At 35.2% G+C, this 17,628-nt stretch overlaps 1 protein-coding gene across 1 annotated transcript; it reads left to right on the forward strand.

The window, feature by feature from the left end:
* Positions 1–1,026: 1,026 nt before the first annotated feature.
* On the forward strand, positions 1,027–17,345 carry HORMAD1 (HORMA domain containing 1; the record flags this gene model as incomplete). The annotated part of the gene is made up of 14 exons (XM_082662680.1): positions 1,027–1,113; positions 1,818–1,962; positions 3,341–3,404; positions 3,841–3,877; positions 6,041–6,061; positions 6,328–6,354; positions 7,911–7,978; positions 8,858–9,009; positions 10,429–10,688; positions 12,198–12,264; positions 12,342–12,418; positions 13,150–13,233; positions 15,521–15,592; positions 17,265–17,345. Exons 1-14 carry the CDS (start codon positions 1,081–1,083, stop codon positions 17,343–17,345), a joined length of 1,188 nt encoding a protein of 395 aa, XP_082518806.1. The 5' UTR covers positions 1,027–1,080.
* Positions 17,346–17,628: the final 283 nt, after the last annotated feature.

Consider the following 17,628-nt stretch of genomic DNA (forward strand, 5'->3'; position numbering starts at 1 on the left):
CTAGGTAGGAGACTGCTAGGGCAGCTGGTTTCCTGAAGACACAGGAACTGTAAAGCGTGAATGCAGTATGTGGTAGATCCAATAACAAAATCAAAAGTTAGAAAACAATCAGAAATTAATTTGACTAATTAAATGGCCGTTGAGAACACCTTGGTCACTGTAAGACGGCTATGTATATCGGGAATTCTTCGCACATGCTGTTAACCTTCCCCCGCTGACGTGCGGCTTTTCTGGCTGAGAGGAGTCCTTCAGGCTCTTGGTGTTCCCAGCGCACCTTGCGCTGCTCTTGGCGGGAAAGGTGACCCCGACCAAAGGTCAAAAGCCTACTGAATCGCCTCTGCCGGCTACCGTAGAAGGAAGGCGCAAGCGCATCGGGCAAAGCGCATGCCACGTCGTGCCTCTCGCCTGGTCGCTGCCGCCGGACCCTCAGACCTTACGTAATACATGTTTGTTTCGTTTTTGTTTTCTTTGTTTCCTTTCTTTCCCTTTTCTTTTATTCTTTTACTTTTTAATGTCTTTTCCTGTTACCTCCCACCTCCCACCTCCCACGGGAGAGGCCACAACGGTGAGAGGCCCGCGTACCACACACACACAAAAGAGGTCTCTTAAAGAGCTTTCTTTTTTTTTTTGCAGTACGCGGGCATTTCACTGTTGTGGCCTCTCCGTTGCGGAGCACAGGCTCCGGACGTGCAGGCTTAGTGGTCATGGCTCACGGGCCCAGCCGCTCCACGGCATGTGGGATCTTCGCGGGCCGGGACCCGAACCCGTGTCCCCTGCATTGGCAGGCGGACTCTCAACCACTGTGCCACCAGGGAAGCTCTAAAGAGCTTTATTAATAACTCTTTTATGTGAGGGTTGCTAGTCAAATGGTTTAAAATTAGCACTTTACTCAAAAGAGTTCTATAGAAAAATGAATATGTTTTCGAAGATTCTAAGTTAAAAAAAATCCTGTCATTTAGTCACATAAAATTCTTTCTGACTTTACATATAGTAAACCAAATTAGTGATAAAAATAAGATCTGAAGTTAAAGCTTGTATTTGTGTCACAAGGTTGAATGAAAGAAAATACTTTATCAGAGGATGGCCACTGCACAATTGCACAGAACCTCCATGGTATGATTTCTTGTATTTTTTTTATGATCTTGTATTTTAATATATTTTAATTTAGCTAATTTTATTGTTTCTTGAAGTCTCACCTATTTTTATGTTAGAAAGTTAGAGTCACCTCTTTGAGGGTTTAGTGATATCAGTAAACTCAATGTTTTAAGAATGAAGATATTTGCTAAACTAAGTTGAATTAATGGAGAATTCTGTTGGATGCTTGATGCATTGTATTAAATTGCTGGTTCAAATTCAGTTCACATTAGGTATCAATGAATGCTATTAGGTTCCTTTGATGAAATTATCACTAATAGCAGTCCGCTTCTAGAAAATGAATTTTTATGCCCCACAAAGATAAAATTGTTTACCCTTCACAGATCTTGCATTACAGTTACCTGTGTTAAACCCAGTCAGTGACTAAAGAGAAAAATCAGTGTTATCTATCCATGTATTATGCAGTTACAGACAGTTAATGTGCAAGGGATTTCTAACACGATTCTTAAGCACTTTTTGCATGTTACCTTTAGGCTGCTACCCTGCAAACACCCTCACATTTTAGAAGCCACTCTGATTTTGGGGGGATTACTAACTGCTATGGTTAAGAATTCTTTGGGAAAGTACCATGCTTGTGCAAAAAATTAGATCTACTTTTAAGTTCTGGAAGACTGTATTTTTAGTAAATCTAAATAAAATGTTTTAATTTCCCTTGAATTTAGAGTACGTTTGTACTTCCCAGTAAGATATCAACTGAGCAGCAGTCTTTAGTGTTAGTGAAGAGGCTTCTAGCAGTTTCAATATCCTGCATCACGTATTTGAGAGGAATATTCCCAGAATGTGCTTATGGAACAAGATATCTATATGGTAATATAATGTTTATTTAAAGACTTTCTTTAAAGATGTTATTTTTATTTTGGCTTGCTCTAAAATGATAATTTTTGACTTAGAGATTTTGTTTTTATAATGACAGCTTTATTGAGATATGATTTGCATATCTAACAATTCACTCATTTAAAGTGCACAATTCATTGATTTTGGGTATATTCACCACAGTCAGTTATAGAACATTTCATCACCTTAAAAGGAAACCCCATACCCATTAAGTCACTCTCCACTTCCGCCACTTCCCAGTCCTAGGCAACCACTGATCTGCTTTCTGTCTTTATGGATTTGCCTATTCTAGCCATTTCAAATAAATGAAATCATACAATATGTGGTCCTTTGTGACTGGCTTCTTTCACTTGGCATAATGTTTTTAAGGTTCATCCATTTTGTAGCATGGATTAGTACTTCATTTTTTATGGCCAAATAATATTCCATTATATGAATATACCACATTTTATTTATCCACTCATCAGTTGATGAACATTGGGTTGTTTCCACTTTTTGGCTATTATAAATAATGCCACATTCCTGTACAAGTTTTTGTGTGGACATCTAAGTGATTTTTTTTAAAGTATATTCAATACCTTTGAAAGCACTTAATCATAAAAATTTCCCTTAATCTCTCAAGTATAATATCACCTGACATTATTCTTATAATGATGAAGTAAATAGCAAAAACATCCTATTTATAGCCTCGTACAGTGGTAGTGTATGTTCTTGTGTTATTTTAAAGAAGTAAAATAGAGCCAGTTTATACTATAATAATAACTTATTGCCTAGCACATAATGTATACCTAACATTGTACACCAACTCTGTGGGCAATATGTTAAGCACCATGTTATGTATGATATCTTGTTAGTTCACATTACAGACCTATGAGTTAGATATTACTCCTATTTTTCTGATAAGGAACCTGAGACTGAGAGACCTCATCCTTTCCACTATATTACTTATTGCTTCCTTACAGGGCTCTATCTGATAGCCTGTTAACTTCTTGGCCTTTTACAAGTATTTTACTGGGATAAGAGTCCATAGCAAATATGCTAAGACTCTTGGATGACAATGGCATGAAAGTGTTATATCTAAGTTTCTATAGCTTTGAAAATGGAAAAATTTTTCTACCCATCAACATACATCCTAATCATTATGATGCAATTTTATAAAAGGGATAAAAAGATTATTTGTTTCCATGTAAACTTTCTTCCTTTAATTATATTAACATCAATCATCTGGAAGTTAATTACCATTAATAATAAACCTGTAATACACAGCTGAAGAAAATAATCTTCATTTAAATTTCTATTTGTTTGCTAATCTTAAGTAGCTCTATATTTATATCATTATTTTTGCATTTAGATATGTGTGTCAGAATTCTGAGAGAACAGAAGGATTGTCCAGGATCTACACAGTTATTGAAGTGGTAAGTGAAATACCTAATGAAAGAAAATTATTTTTTCTTAAATCACATTTTTTTGTGCCTTGGATACCTTTAAGTGTTTAACCCAGTTTTAGTGATTCCCTCTTTAACTCTGTATACCATTTTTGCAGGTCTTTGGATTTTTGCATTAAAATTTTACTTTATTTCATGCTCCATGTGAGCAGGCTTCACTTTCCTATTATTGTTCCTCACAAATAGCTGCCAGATATTTTCTATCTTCCTTTCCTTCCATCCACTATTGACATTTTATATATCTGCCACATTGTTTTGTTTTATTATTTTAAGCTAGTTAATAAGAAGGAAGCTTTAATAATAAAACCGTGTATTATTTAGTAATGAGATAATATGGAGACTTATTAAAAGAACTATTTTCTGGAAGTGCATTCAGTCTAAAAATGAATCCTTGATTATTTTTTAGGATGTCCGGATGCTATGATGCTTTAGAGAAAAAATATGTAAGTCGGTATCTCTTTATCCTTTTTTTCTACAGTTTATATTCTACAAATGTAACAGCCGTTACATGTAGTAAAAGATTAACTTAAACTAACTTGGGCATAGGCCAGACCAAAGCTGAAAATTTGAGTATTTTAAAGACTGATTTTCAACTCATTTAAAGCAAACAGAATTAGTACTTAACGAATTTTGCCAAGTTTTGGTTGATAACACTCATTTGTATTAATAACACATATTAACTTACAAAAACTTAATGAATTAAAAAGTCTTTTAAAATAGTTTATTCATTAGTTTCACATGCCTTCTATTATCATGTTTATACTAATAATTTAATAAGTTATTTCTTCATGAGAGTTCAGAAATAAATTTACATGTAGTCTAGGTTAAATTGTGACAAGCCTTTTTGTATAGTTACTTAGCTTATGTTTGTATCAATATATACAAAGAAGTCCAACTCTAAAAAAAATTATGAAAAAGATAAAATTTTATCCATGGTCACCAACCTCCCTCATTAAGACATAATGTATTTAATATTCATTAAATATTGAGTGCCTCCTCTTAGGAGCTGGGTAAGCTAACAGTGGTCAACAAGACGAAGAGGGTCCCTTCTATAATGGGAAAATAGTCAATAAAACAAGGAAATTAGATAACATCCAATAGTGTTAACTGCCATTAACATTTTAAGAAAAAGTATGTGGCAAATGGAGAGATGGGGTAACTTTAGATAGGGTAGTCTGAGGAGCTTCTCTGAGGGGGTGATATTTAAGCTGAGACTTGAATTAGAAGAAACCAGCTAGGCACTGATTTTGGGAGAATATTCCTGACAGAGCAGCAAATGCAAAGAGTTGGAGGGGAGTTTGGAGAGTTCAAGGAACAAACAGAAGGCCAGAATGATTAGAGTGTGGTGAGCAGTGCAAGAGAGCAGCAGGAGATGAACCTGTGGAGATGGACAGGGCCAGAGCATTCAGAGCTGTGTAGGTAAAGAGTTTGGATTTTGGGACTTCCCTGGAGGTCCAGTGGTTGTGGTTAAGACTTCGCTTTCCAATGCAGCGGGTGCGGGTTCAATCCCTGATCAGGGAGCTAAGATCCCACGTGCCTCAGGGCCAAAAAACCAAAACATAAAACAGAAGCAATATTGTAACAAATTCAATAAAGAGTTTAAAAATGGTCCACATCAAAAAAAGAAAAAAAAAGTCTTTAAAAAAAAAAGAGTTTGGATTTTATTTTAGGTGTAAATAAAAGCCATTTGAAGGTTTTGAGTAGAAATGTAACATCATTTGATTTATATTCTAAATTAAAAGAAAAATCACTCTGAACTGCTATTTAGAGAATGTACTGTAGAAGGAGAATAAGATTGGAATTAAGGAGAATGACACTTAATCCATTACTACAGTACTGATAAAAAATAATGGTGGCTTAGACCAGGATGGCAAAGGAGAAAAATGAGAAGATTCAGGATATATCTGGCAGAACTGAGTGGACTTGTTGACGATTGGTTCTGGAATATAAGGAAAAGATCCAAATCAAGGATGACTCAGATTTTGGCAGATTACTTGAGTGAATGATTTCCTGTGATTCTCTTTTCCTGTAGTCTCCAAAGCCTCTTCCCTTTACTAAATGAGCAGGGCTCTGAACTCTCTTTTTCTCTTTTCAGAATCAGTTCTCATATTGGTAATATTTAATGTGTTATTTCACAATACATATTTTCCTTGTAACTGGCAGTAATGCCCGTTTGCTTAAGTTAGCGATATGAATTTCAACTTTCAGTAAGTCAACTAGAAATAGATATTTTGGGGAATAGAGAAAGATATCTGAGGTATTGCTTTACATGCATCATATGAAGTCTATTTAATGTAAGATTATTTTTATTAGGAATAAATGTTGAAAAAGGACAAAGAATTCTTATGGTCCATCATGCACAAATATTTCATAGAATAAAAATAAGATTTTTATAAACTACTATGTATAAAATAAATAAGCTGTAAGGATATATTGTATAGCACAGGGAATATAACCAATATTTTATAATAACTATAAATGGAGTATAACCTTTAAAAATTGTGAGTCACTATGTTGTACACCTGAAACATATAATATTTAAACTATGAAAATAAAAATTTAATTAATTAAAAAAAATAAGATTTTTGTTCTTTGTTTTGTTTCAGCTAAGGTTGGTTGTTCTAGCTGTAAGTATTTTTAAATTGTATATTCTTTTTTAAAGACTGTCAAATTCAGCCTTGCTTAATTAAATAACATTAAAACCACCTATTGATCATGTCACTTGATACAAACTACTGATCTATTTAATGGAAAAGTAGCTAATATTTTGAGGGGGTCGTTTTGTATTTTGTTTTACTGAATTCATTTAATATTTTAGTCTAAACATCCAATTTAGTTCTCCTTGAATACTTAGCCTCTACAATTTACTAAATTGTAAATTATTTTTAAATAGGTATATAGTAATCCAGAAGACCCTCAGGTAAGTATGCTTAAGTTATTAAAAAAAAATAATGCCAAAAAACCCCCATAATGCTTCTAATATCTATAAGTAACATAAAAATATAATAATATCCAGTGCTTTTAACTGTGCTTTTATCAATGCACTTTCACATATATTTTCAAAATTTGAACCTCATAAAGACTTTTTTGAGGTAAGACAGGGCTTGTATTGTTATATTTAAACAGATTAATACACTTACTACAAGAGAGATTACGTGACTGAGCCTAGGCCACAAAGACAAACCACTAGAAATAACCTAAATCTCCTGACTTCTGGTTCTTTGCAATATTTTTTAATTATATTCTTGTTTTAGAATTATAAAATGTTTGAGTTTGAGAAAAATAAGATACTCATCCTTAATCTTTGAATATTCACTCCAATCCAGTCACATCTACCTGTTCATCTGACAGTTAAAGGAAAGAAAGGGTTATAATAAATGAAAGGGAAAACCAGAAGACAAGAAACAAAGGGGAAAGATCTACTGAGTGCTTACTATTCCTAGGCTCTGTTCTTTGGGGTTTCATGTGCATTATCTCATTTATTCATTATAACCATCATGAGGTAATATATCATTATCATCTCCACTCTATAGATGAGGAAACCTAGACACAAGGTTTCTTGTGTAAGGTCATAGTGGCAGAACCAGAATTTGGACCTAAGAAGGCCAGTTCATGATCTGAGTGCTTACCCATTACACTATAGCTGTTACAATATCGTGTTTCCTTCACTCATGGAGAAGCAGATTTTTAAAAAAGAAAGAGAAAGCTAACCCCATCCCTAAGTGAGCAATGGAATATAAAGAAAGCAATAAAAGTATTAGAGCTTCAAGAGAGCTAGGAATGTCTTTTCTTTGATACTACAAATTAAGCCTACAATTAATGCTTAATATATGCCCATGGTGACGAAATCATATGGGCAAAGGCTATGAATTATTTGATTGCACAGAAACTGTTCAGAAAATGTACAGAAAATGTACATCTGAAGATGTTTTATAGTTGCACATTTTTTCTTTCAGTAAAAGAGCAACATTGCTGATGCACTAATATTTATTGAATGCTTAGTGTGCCAGATACTTTATTAAGGGCTCTATATAAATTATCCCATTTGATAAATATTCATAGGCACCAATGAGATAGGTACTATTTTCAACCCCTTTTATTAGCTGGGGAAACTGAGACTTAGTGGGCTTAAATGACTTGCTTGTGGTTACCAAGGATTGAAGCCCTGTGCTTAGTCATTCTGTTAGAGGAAGAGATGTGCTGCCTCCCTCACCTGCCTGCTAAGGAGTTCCTTCCCTCTGGTATGTAAAACATACATTGCAATGACCGAGGGAATAACTATCTCTCCAACACTGAAGCCCCGGATCCCAGACCCTGGGAATTGACTATTAGGACTGGAAAGTTTCAATGGACGAATAGGGATTAACATGCAGAAGAAATTATTAAATAAATGGTGAGTCATACAAAAGCTATATATAGCTACTTGGCCACCAGTACTGTATATCAGATTCATAACTGCAGTATTTTCTATTTAAGACAATTTCAGAATGTTACCAGTTTAAATTCAAGTACACCAGTAATGGACCAATCATGGACTTCATAAGGTATTGTTCTATAGTTTTCTTTTTGTATTACAGATTACCACTTATTAATACTATATAGCTAAACTTCAGGAATAATTCTGAAACTTCTCAAACATCCCCAATTAACCATCAAGGATACAAAATATTCTTGGAGTGGCTGCAAGCCAGAATTCTGTGGCTAATTATATACTGTTTTGATTGTGAAACAGAGCCAAAGAGTAGGAAAGCCACTGTATGCTTAAGTTATTAGAAATACAGTAAAGGGCTTCCCTGGTGGCGCAGTGCTTAAGAATCCACTTGACAATGCAGGGGACACAGGTTTGATCCCTGGTCCAGGAAGATCCCACGTGCCACGGAGCAACTAAGCCCGTGCGCCACAACTACTGAGCCTGCTTTCTAGAGCCTGTGGGCAACAACTACTGAGCCCGCGTGCCACAACTACTGAAGCCTGCATGCCTAGAGCCCGTGTTCCACAAGAGAACCCACCGCAATGAGAAGCCCACGCACCGCAACGAAGAGTAGCCCCCTGCTCGCTGCAACCAGAGAAAAGCCCGTGCACAGCAATTAAGACCCAGTGCAGCCAAAAATAAAATAAATAAAATAAAATAAATTTTTAAAAATTAAAATAAAAGAAATACAATAAAAGTCCATCATTCGTTTCCTTTAAACATCTTGTATAAAATGCATATTAATTTAATATATGTAAATTAGTTTATAATAATAATATTAACAGTGATATTAATTTTTATAATAGTGGCATTAAAACACATTATATCACAATTTTTAACTTAACAACTTAATGCTTTAATGGGAATAAGAATCTCAAGTAGTAAAATGTGAAGTTATGTTATTAGAAGCTATGGGTGCTATAAAAGAAATTAATGTGTGATTCTCTTCCAGTAAAAACCAAAGCAGTGAATCTAGTATGTCATCTGCTGACACCAAGAAAGCAAGTATTCTTCTCATTCGCAAGATTTATGTTCTAATGCAAAATCTGGGACCTTTACCTAATGATGTTTGTTTGACCATGAAACTTTTTTACTACGATGAAGGTACTATTTCCAGTTCATCCTGTTTCAGTTGATATCTGTATATTTTCTTGTCATCGAAACAGTTTCCATCCCAAATGTTTGTAAGCACCTAAATTGTTATATATTTTTTGAAATTATAAAATTTATATTTAATATCAGTATTTGAAAAAATACACACAACTTCTCCAGTGGTCTGAACATGTCCATGTGAAGTTCAACCTCATTCATAACTAAGGAAGTGAAGCAATGAGATACCATTTTTCAGTTATCAGATCAGTAAAACTTGTAAAATCATTGTTGGCAAGGGTGTGGGAGTAAGCAGGTACTTTTGTATACTCTTGAGGGAATGTATATAGGTGCCATGTAACATTTTAAGAGGACAGTTTGGCAGTATCAAAATTTGGCACATTCTCTTTAATCCAGAAATTCTGTAGCTAGAAGAGTATCTTGCGAATATACTTAGACAACCTTGCAAGGTTATAGGTTTATGAGGATTTTCATAATGTATTGGTTAAACCAGGAACAACCTTGAGTTGTTTATTGGAGGACTGAGTAAATAAATTATGGTGCATCTATATAGTAGTGCTGTGCAAGCTATTTAAAAGAATGTGCTGATAAATTGTTATCCAAAAAATATTAAAAACAGATTAAAAGGTGATGTTAAAGGGCTTCCCTGGTGGCGCAGTGGTTAAGAATCCGCCTGCCAATGCAGGGGACACAGGTTTGAGCCCTGGCCCACATGCCGCGGAGCAACTAAGCCCATGCGCTACAACTACTGAAGCCCACGTGCCGTGCTCCACAATAAGAGAAGCCACTGCAATGAGAAGCCCACGCACTGCAACGAAGACCCAACGCAGCCAAAAATAAAAATAAATTAAATAAATTTTTTAAAAAAAGGTGATGTTAAAAACAGCTAGGTACAGAAGAGTATGACCTCATTTGTGTTTTTTAAAGAGATATACATGTATTTATTATATAATTTAAATATTATATATTATATTTATTATATAAATATATAAAATATATACTTTACATGCATCGTATCTTCTAGAAGAACATAAAGCATCAACAATAACTAACATTTATTGAATACTTAACTCTGTGCCAGTTCTGTTCTGAGCATTTTACAGACTTTAATACCACAGTGACCCTATGAGGTAGGTACTAGTATTTACCCCACTTGATGGATGAGGAAACCAAATCAAGGATGACAAGTAGTTTCCTCAAGGTCACATAGTCAGTCAAGTGTAGGGAAAAAAGTTTACCTTTAAGGAATAAAATAGGAACTTGGAGATAGTAGGAGAGTGATTTTTACTTTTTATTATATGTTCTTCTATACTGTTTGAAATTTCTTTAATCTGCATATATTTTATAATAATAAAAATTAATGTATTTTCTTCAGTTTCATGAACAGCACAGTTTATACTTACTTTTCTGCAGTTACACCCCCAGGTTACCAGCCTCCTGGTTTTAAGGATGGTAATTGTGAAGGAGTGATATTTGAAGGGGAGCCTATGTACTTAAATGTGGGAGAAATCCCAACACCTTTTCACACCTTCAAAGTAAAAGTGACCACTGACAAAGAACGAATAGAAAATATTGATTCATCTGTATTAACACCAAAACAATTAAGAACACCACTTCAAAAAATTCTTATGGACAAAGATGATTTCAAAGATGAACAGGAGCATTACATAAGTGTAAGTATATTCAAAGAGTTATGAAGAACAAGAGTAATGAATGTTTGATTCAATTCTGAGGACTTTAATAGCTATAAATATTTATTACAATCATAAACTCAAGTTTGGAAGGGACCTTAAAGAAGGTTAAGGTTTTTGGTTTTAAAACTTTTTACCTGGATGCAAACAACATTATTCTCAGAAATTTAAAAGCACAACTACTGTGAATGAAGTAGGGAATGGTCCTGGAGGCCGAGCCACTCACCACATCACCTACCCTCATAGTGGACTCTGAGGAAACCCCTTGGTCTGGAGTGTAATTTGAAAATCACAGAATTCCCTAGTGCTGCAGTGTTTAGGACTCAGCGCTTTCACTGCCAGGGCCTGGGTTCAGTCCCTGGTTGGGGAGCTAAGATCCTGCGGCGCGGCCAAAAAGAAAAGAAGACCACTGAACTACTCTAATTCCCCAACGAATGCTGGAATCTTTTCTACCATACAACACCCCTACTAAGTGCTCATGCTTGAATTTCTTCAGGGCCTGGAAATTCAGTGTCCTGAAGCAGCCTGGAAGTTCCTGGAAGGCAGGAAAAGTGTCTTATCTTTTTAATCCTCCTGTCCCTAACACTTAGATTTACGGAATGCATTCTCAGTATTGGTTGAATGAATGGATGAATTGAAGTATAAAAAAAGCTTTTTTTGTTATAGCCTCACTCCCAGAAAATCTTTCATCATTAATATAATTGTTCTTAAAAAAATATATATATATAATTGTTCTTTAATCTCATCTTTGTTGTCTTCTCTTGTCTCATTTTATTCTAAATTATGACCACAGTTCTTATGTATAGAGATTGACTATTCTGATTTAGGTTCTGTGGCCACATCCTTACAAGTAGAAAATTCAGTTTTTAACCATTTCAGTCAAAGAATAAGGAATTTTCTTCCTAAAACCTAAATCCCAGTCTTGCCTTATAAACAAATATGGCTGGGATTTATGAAGCGTTCTTTAAAATATTTAAAGCTCTTTGACAAATGTCACAAAAGGAATAATAATTATAGACATTAAACCTTTGCTATTTCTACCATACCATAACTGTGCTTATCCTTCCCCAACTCCCTGAAGAGGGTTGGGTCATATTCAGAGTCTATGCTAATATCTATACAGAAATTCCAGAGCTACAGAAGGAGTAGCTTGTTGTGTGACCATGTCTAATTCAGTGTTCTCAAACAATAGTAAGATCTAAGTGTTCTTAGAACCATCATACATTTTTGAGAAAGTTGTATATTTTTATCATCTGCCTTAAAGCAACCCTGCAAAGTAAAAAAAAAAAAATAGGATTTTATACTTTGGATAAATAAGTTGCCTTATTATAGTAATTATAGGGCCACTTTATTTCTAGCAAGTGTAAGGTCATTGTAGTGTTATGTTATATTTAACCTTCACATAAAACAAATTTGTTCATAAATATTCTACCCAGTTGTTTTAGTTTCTTTTTGAAATATGTCCATTTTTTCCTTCATGTAATTATGTAGAATGATTTTGACATTGAAACTAAAATGGAAGAGCAGAAAAAAAACCCTGGATCTTCTGAACTTGGAGGTAAGAAGTTAATGAAAATGTAAATTAATTCACTTCCAATTCAATTTTATACCATTTTAGCTATTTTTTTTTAACAGAACCAGGTGTAGTTTGTGAAGAAGATGAAGCTATGAGGTCTAAAGAAAGTCCAGATCTTTCAATTTCTCATTCTCAGGTATAAATTTGACAGTTCTATCTCACTTCTAATTTTATTTTTTTCAAAAGACAGGTGCTTATATGCTTATTTAGTTATTTCTCAGATTTTCTTATATTCTAGGTCTTTTAGAAGAAAATTAGGTATTAAGAATGCTTATTAATAAAATTCGAGAATTATACGTTGAAAAGTTTTAAGTATTTTATTGGTTGATTTGTTTAGTAATGAACCTAAATACTGTTCAGAGAATCTCAGAATTTCAGAGCTAAATAAAATCTTAAGCAATTATTAACTCCACAACCCTTTGTATTTACAAATGGACTATATAATACATTTTTGTTGCCTTGGAGCAGAACATGTTTAATTTTGTTTTCTACACACAGTAAAATCCTGAAATAACATTTAGATAAAATCAACATGAAAGTAATGGGACTGATGATTGTCTGCCTTCCTTTGCGCAGCCTTTCTTCAATGGGGGTGGGCTGAAGTTCTTATCTTCTGGAAGAGTGGTGCCTAGTGATAATTTGGGACTTTCTGAATTCAGTGAATGGTCAATTGTGTACAGTGTCAGTTTCACTATCTTTACCTTTGTACTTTTTATGACAGAACCAACACAAAATTATTGGTTTTCATTAACCCAAAATAGCAAGACCCTAAATTTTATGTGATTGAATTTTTGACCCCCATTATTGTTACGAAAAACTTTTATTATATTATTTTATGTGGTTTTGTGTAATTATTTTCTTTTCTAGGTTGAGCAGTTAGTCAGTAAAACATCTGAACTTGATGTGTCTCAAAGCAAAACAAGAAGTGGAAAAATCTTTCAGAATAAAATGGTAAAAGCATCTCTTTAGATTTGTTTTCCATTCTAACCTTGTAATTTCCCCCCATATTTGAGTTTATTTTGCTTTTAATACTTCATTTATTGGACCAACGTTTGGTAAGCACATACTATGTTTCAGGTACTTTACTAGGTGCTGGAGGTATAACTTGTTCTTAGATGAAAATGTAGTAATTGGAGGTCAACAAGCAGTGATACAGGGCCATAATAACAGTCTGAATAGGCTACATAGAGGCACAAAGGAAAGAATGGTTAATTTTACTGAAGGTACAGTAGAGAGGGGAGGGACTTCCCTGGTGGCGCAGTGGCTAAGAATCCGCCTGCCAATGCAGGGGACACAGGTTCAAGCCCTGGTCCAGGAAGATCCCACATGCCCTGGAGCAGCTAAGCCCGTGCACCACAACTACTGAGCCTATGCTCTACAGCCCACGAGCCACAACTACAGAGCCTACGTGCCACAGCTACTGAAGCCCGTGCGCCTAGAACCCGTGCTCTGCAACAAGAGAAGCCACCCTAATGAAAAGCCTGCGTGTCGCAACGAAGAGTAGCCCCCTCTTGCCCCAACTAGAGAAAGCCCGCGTGCAGCAATGAAGACCCAACACAGCCAAAAATAAATAAATTTATTTTAAAAAAATAGGGGAATCCAGGAAAGGCTTTGAGAAGTGATGCTATCATCCAGACTCCCAAGGAAATTTCCTAGAACACCAAACTGTTCCCATGTTCTATCTTGTAAATGGACTATCGTGTTAATAAGACATTAAAAAATGACTGTTTTATGAGTTGTACTGAATAGAAATTTGTATTTTGTTTAGACCCTTAAGTTACTCTCAAAGGTTCAGAGGTGAAGAAAAAGCATTCTGTAAAATGTAAGGAAACAAATAGCACACTCTAACAGTGGTACGCTGGAGCATTTGTTTCCAACTCTTTATTCAGTGACATCATGTTGACAGCTTGAAACTGGACATGATGAGAGTATTCATAGCATGGAAATCAGCAAATGCCTCAACTCAGGATTTCTTTCTCCCAGAGAACTGGTTGTTAAACATTTACCAGAACACCATTGATGATAGTGCCATTTTTAGGTATCCTTTTTTTCCACATTCTCGATGGGAAGTTAAGAACTGGTAGAAGGCAGCGTTCAAACTAGTGTGCTGAGAAAAGCAAGAGATAAAAGAATTTCAAAAATTACTACCCCTAGCAGCAAAATGTTCTTCCTAGGCAGCTTCTGTTTAGGATGAGTATTCTTTACTATCCTTTACTCCACCAAAGTACTCCTGTATTTGAGAATAATGACTGAATTATGGTTAGAAAAGCGCAGGAAATGAAAATATTTAATAATATATATACTAAGGAAGTTATCATTGAGAAGGACATTGCAAGCATCAGAAAATAAGTATGTACTTTTAGAGAATAATACTATAGCAGCTAATAATTTGTCACCATCCAATATTCATTTTAAAAACCGCATATGTAGCATTATTCACAATAGGCAAAAGGTGGGGAAAAAAACCTAAATGTAACAGATGAATGGATAAACAAAATGTGGTATTCTTTTTTTTTTTTTTTTTTTCTGTACGCGGGCCTCTCACTGTTGTGGCCTCTCCCGTTGTGGAGCACAGGCTCCAGACGCCCAGGCTCTGTGGCCATGGCTCACGGGCCCAGCCGCTCCGTGGCATGTGGGATCTTCCCAGACCGGGGCACGAACCCGTGTCCCCTGCATCGGCAGGCGGACTCTCAACCACTGCGCCACCAGGGAAGCCCCAAAATGTGGTATTCATACAGTAGACTATTATTATTCAGCCATAAAAAGGAATGAAGTACCAGTACGTTTCTTTAAGTGAAAGAACCCAGTCACACACACACACTATATATATATATATATATATATATATATATATATATATATATATATATATATATATATATATAATATGGTTCCCTTTATATGAAAGCCCAGAATAGGGATTTGTATAGAAACAGAAAGTCTTAATGCTGGCGGGAGGATGGGGGAATAGGGGAGTGATAGCTATAAGGGTACAGGATTTCTTTTTGGAGGATGAAAGTGCTGTAAAATTGACTGTGGTGATGGTTGCACAACTCTGTGAATATACTTAAAATCACTTAATTTTGTACACTTTTAAATGGATGAATTGTATGGTATCTGAATTATATCGCAGTAAAGTTGTTCTTTTAAAAACCGCATATAGCTGCCTGCGGTTGAAAAAGCATGTTTGTTGTTCTTTGAGAAATAACCAATTAGTAATTATTCTATCTTTGTGGAGGCTAATGGAAATCAACAAGTAAAATCTTCTAAGGAAAATCGGAAGAGAAGTCAGCTTGAATCTGCGAAAACAGTAAGTCTTATATATAGGCTGAATAAAATAGCAAGTATCAGAATATCATTACTATAGATTAAATTTAATGATAAATATGATTATATTCCTGGATATACCTCAGAGCTCTGGTATCTAAATCTTGTTTAAATATATTTGATTCTAAAAAATGAGGTGATTTTAAAATAAAATATGCTATGTGGTTTATTAATTTTTCCATGTAAACATTTACTGTCTTATTCCATGAATGATCTGAAATAGTTGGAGGAATTTATAAAATAAAAATCAACATCAGGGAACTTCCCTGGTGCACAGTGGTTAAGAATCCGCCTGCCAATGCAAGGGACACAGGTTTGATCCCTGGTCCAGGAAGATCCCACATGCCGCGGACCAACTAGGTCTGTGCACCACAACTACTGAGCCTGCACTCTAGAGCCCGTGTGCCACAACTACTGAAGCCCGCGCGCCTAGAGCCCATGCTCTGCAACAAGAGAAGCCACTGCAGTGAGAAGCCCGCACACCGCAACTAGAGAAAGCCTACGCGCAGCAACAAAGACCCAATGCAGCCAAAAATAAATAAAAATAAAATAAAAATTTAAAAGATCTATGTCAGGAAAAATATGAATAGAATGAGAAAATGAGAGTACAAGAATATTCAGGCCATTTTATTTATATAGAATTAGAATTGGGCCACAGGTTTGATCTGAGCTTTCTAGAGAAAGTAGAAACAAGGTAAGTTACCAAATCCACATGTTCTCTAAAAATATAGCATCTCCTCCTAGTACCTTAGAAGAAAGAAAATTTTCCTGACCTAAATCTTGTAACAGTTGTCTTATATTTGGAACCTTATTTTACCAAATCAGATAATGTATTTGTCATTTCTGAGATAAATATTTATACTTTTTCAACCAGAATTTTTATTATTAGTAGTAGGTTAAAATTAGATAACTGAAAACTTAAGATTCTTTTTAGAAATCAAGTGTTAAAGGGGTAATCTCAAAAATATACTAGTTGGTTAATACTGTTTTCAATTTATATATCTTAAGAAGGGAATGGAATAACCTGATATATTAGGTTCTTTAATTTTTTCCCCAGTGTATTAAGCCTTGATTTTTTCTGCAAAATCATAATCCAATTTGTATCATTAGTGAGTTTTACCAGAAAAATAAAAGTTTGATAACTCAGAATCTTGTTAGCAATTTTCCTGTTCACCCTCCCATTCATTCAAGGGTGCAATGAATTTCTAAAATCTATCGGGCACTGCTAAGCACCATATACAAAAACAAAACATGATTTAAATCTTACATGATGCCAAAGTGGAATGTTTCTCTATTTGCAGCTCATTTTTTAATCTCTCCCCCCTCATTCCCCTCAAAATATTTTACTATTTTGAGAACATAATGTCAAATCTATCTTTCTAACTACTCCAACATCCCTAATGAAAACCTTATATTTTGTAAGGCTATACTTTCAGCAGCCATCAGGATATATAAATATGTCAATAATAAAATTTACCTACTTTTAGAGAACCCAGCTATCCTATCTTAGGAAATGGTATGTTAGTTACAAATGTTTAAAAGAAGAAAGGAAAGAAGGAAGGAAGGAAGGGACCTCAGAGACATGAAAAAGCTCAAAACTTAAAGACATTTAAACTGGAAAGTATCTATTCTTAGTCGTTGTTTTCTTTTGACAGGTCCTTCATCACCTTGATTCTTCTAGTCAAGAGTCAGTGCCAAAAAGAAGAAAGCTTAGTGAACCAAAGAAAAATACATAAAAAAATTTATTTCTGGGCTTCCCTGGTGGCGCAGTGGTTGAGAGTCCGCCTGCCGATGCAGGGGACACGGGTTCGTGCCCCGGTCCTGGAGGATCCCACATGCCGCGGAGCGGCTGGGCCCGTGAGCCATGGCCGCTGAGCCTGCGCGTCCGGAGCCTGTGCTCCGCAACGGGAGAGGCCACGGCAGTGAGAGGCCCACGCACAGCAAAAAAACAAACAAAAAAAAATTTATTTCTGCATGTTTGCAAAGTTCTTCACAACATTTAAAGGACATTATATTACT

This window comes from Grampus griseus (assembly GCF_964374135.1).
Source record: "Grampus griseus genome assembly, chromosome: 1".
In the NCBI taxonomy this organism is placed as follows: domain Eukaryota; kingdom Metazoa; phylum Chordata; class Mammalia; order Artiodactyla; family Delphinidae; genus Grampus; species Grampus griseus.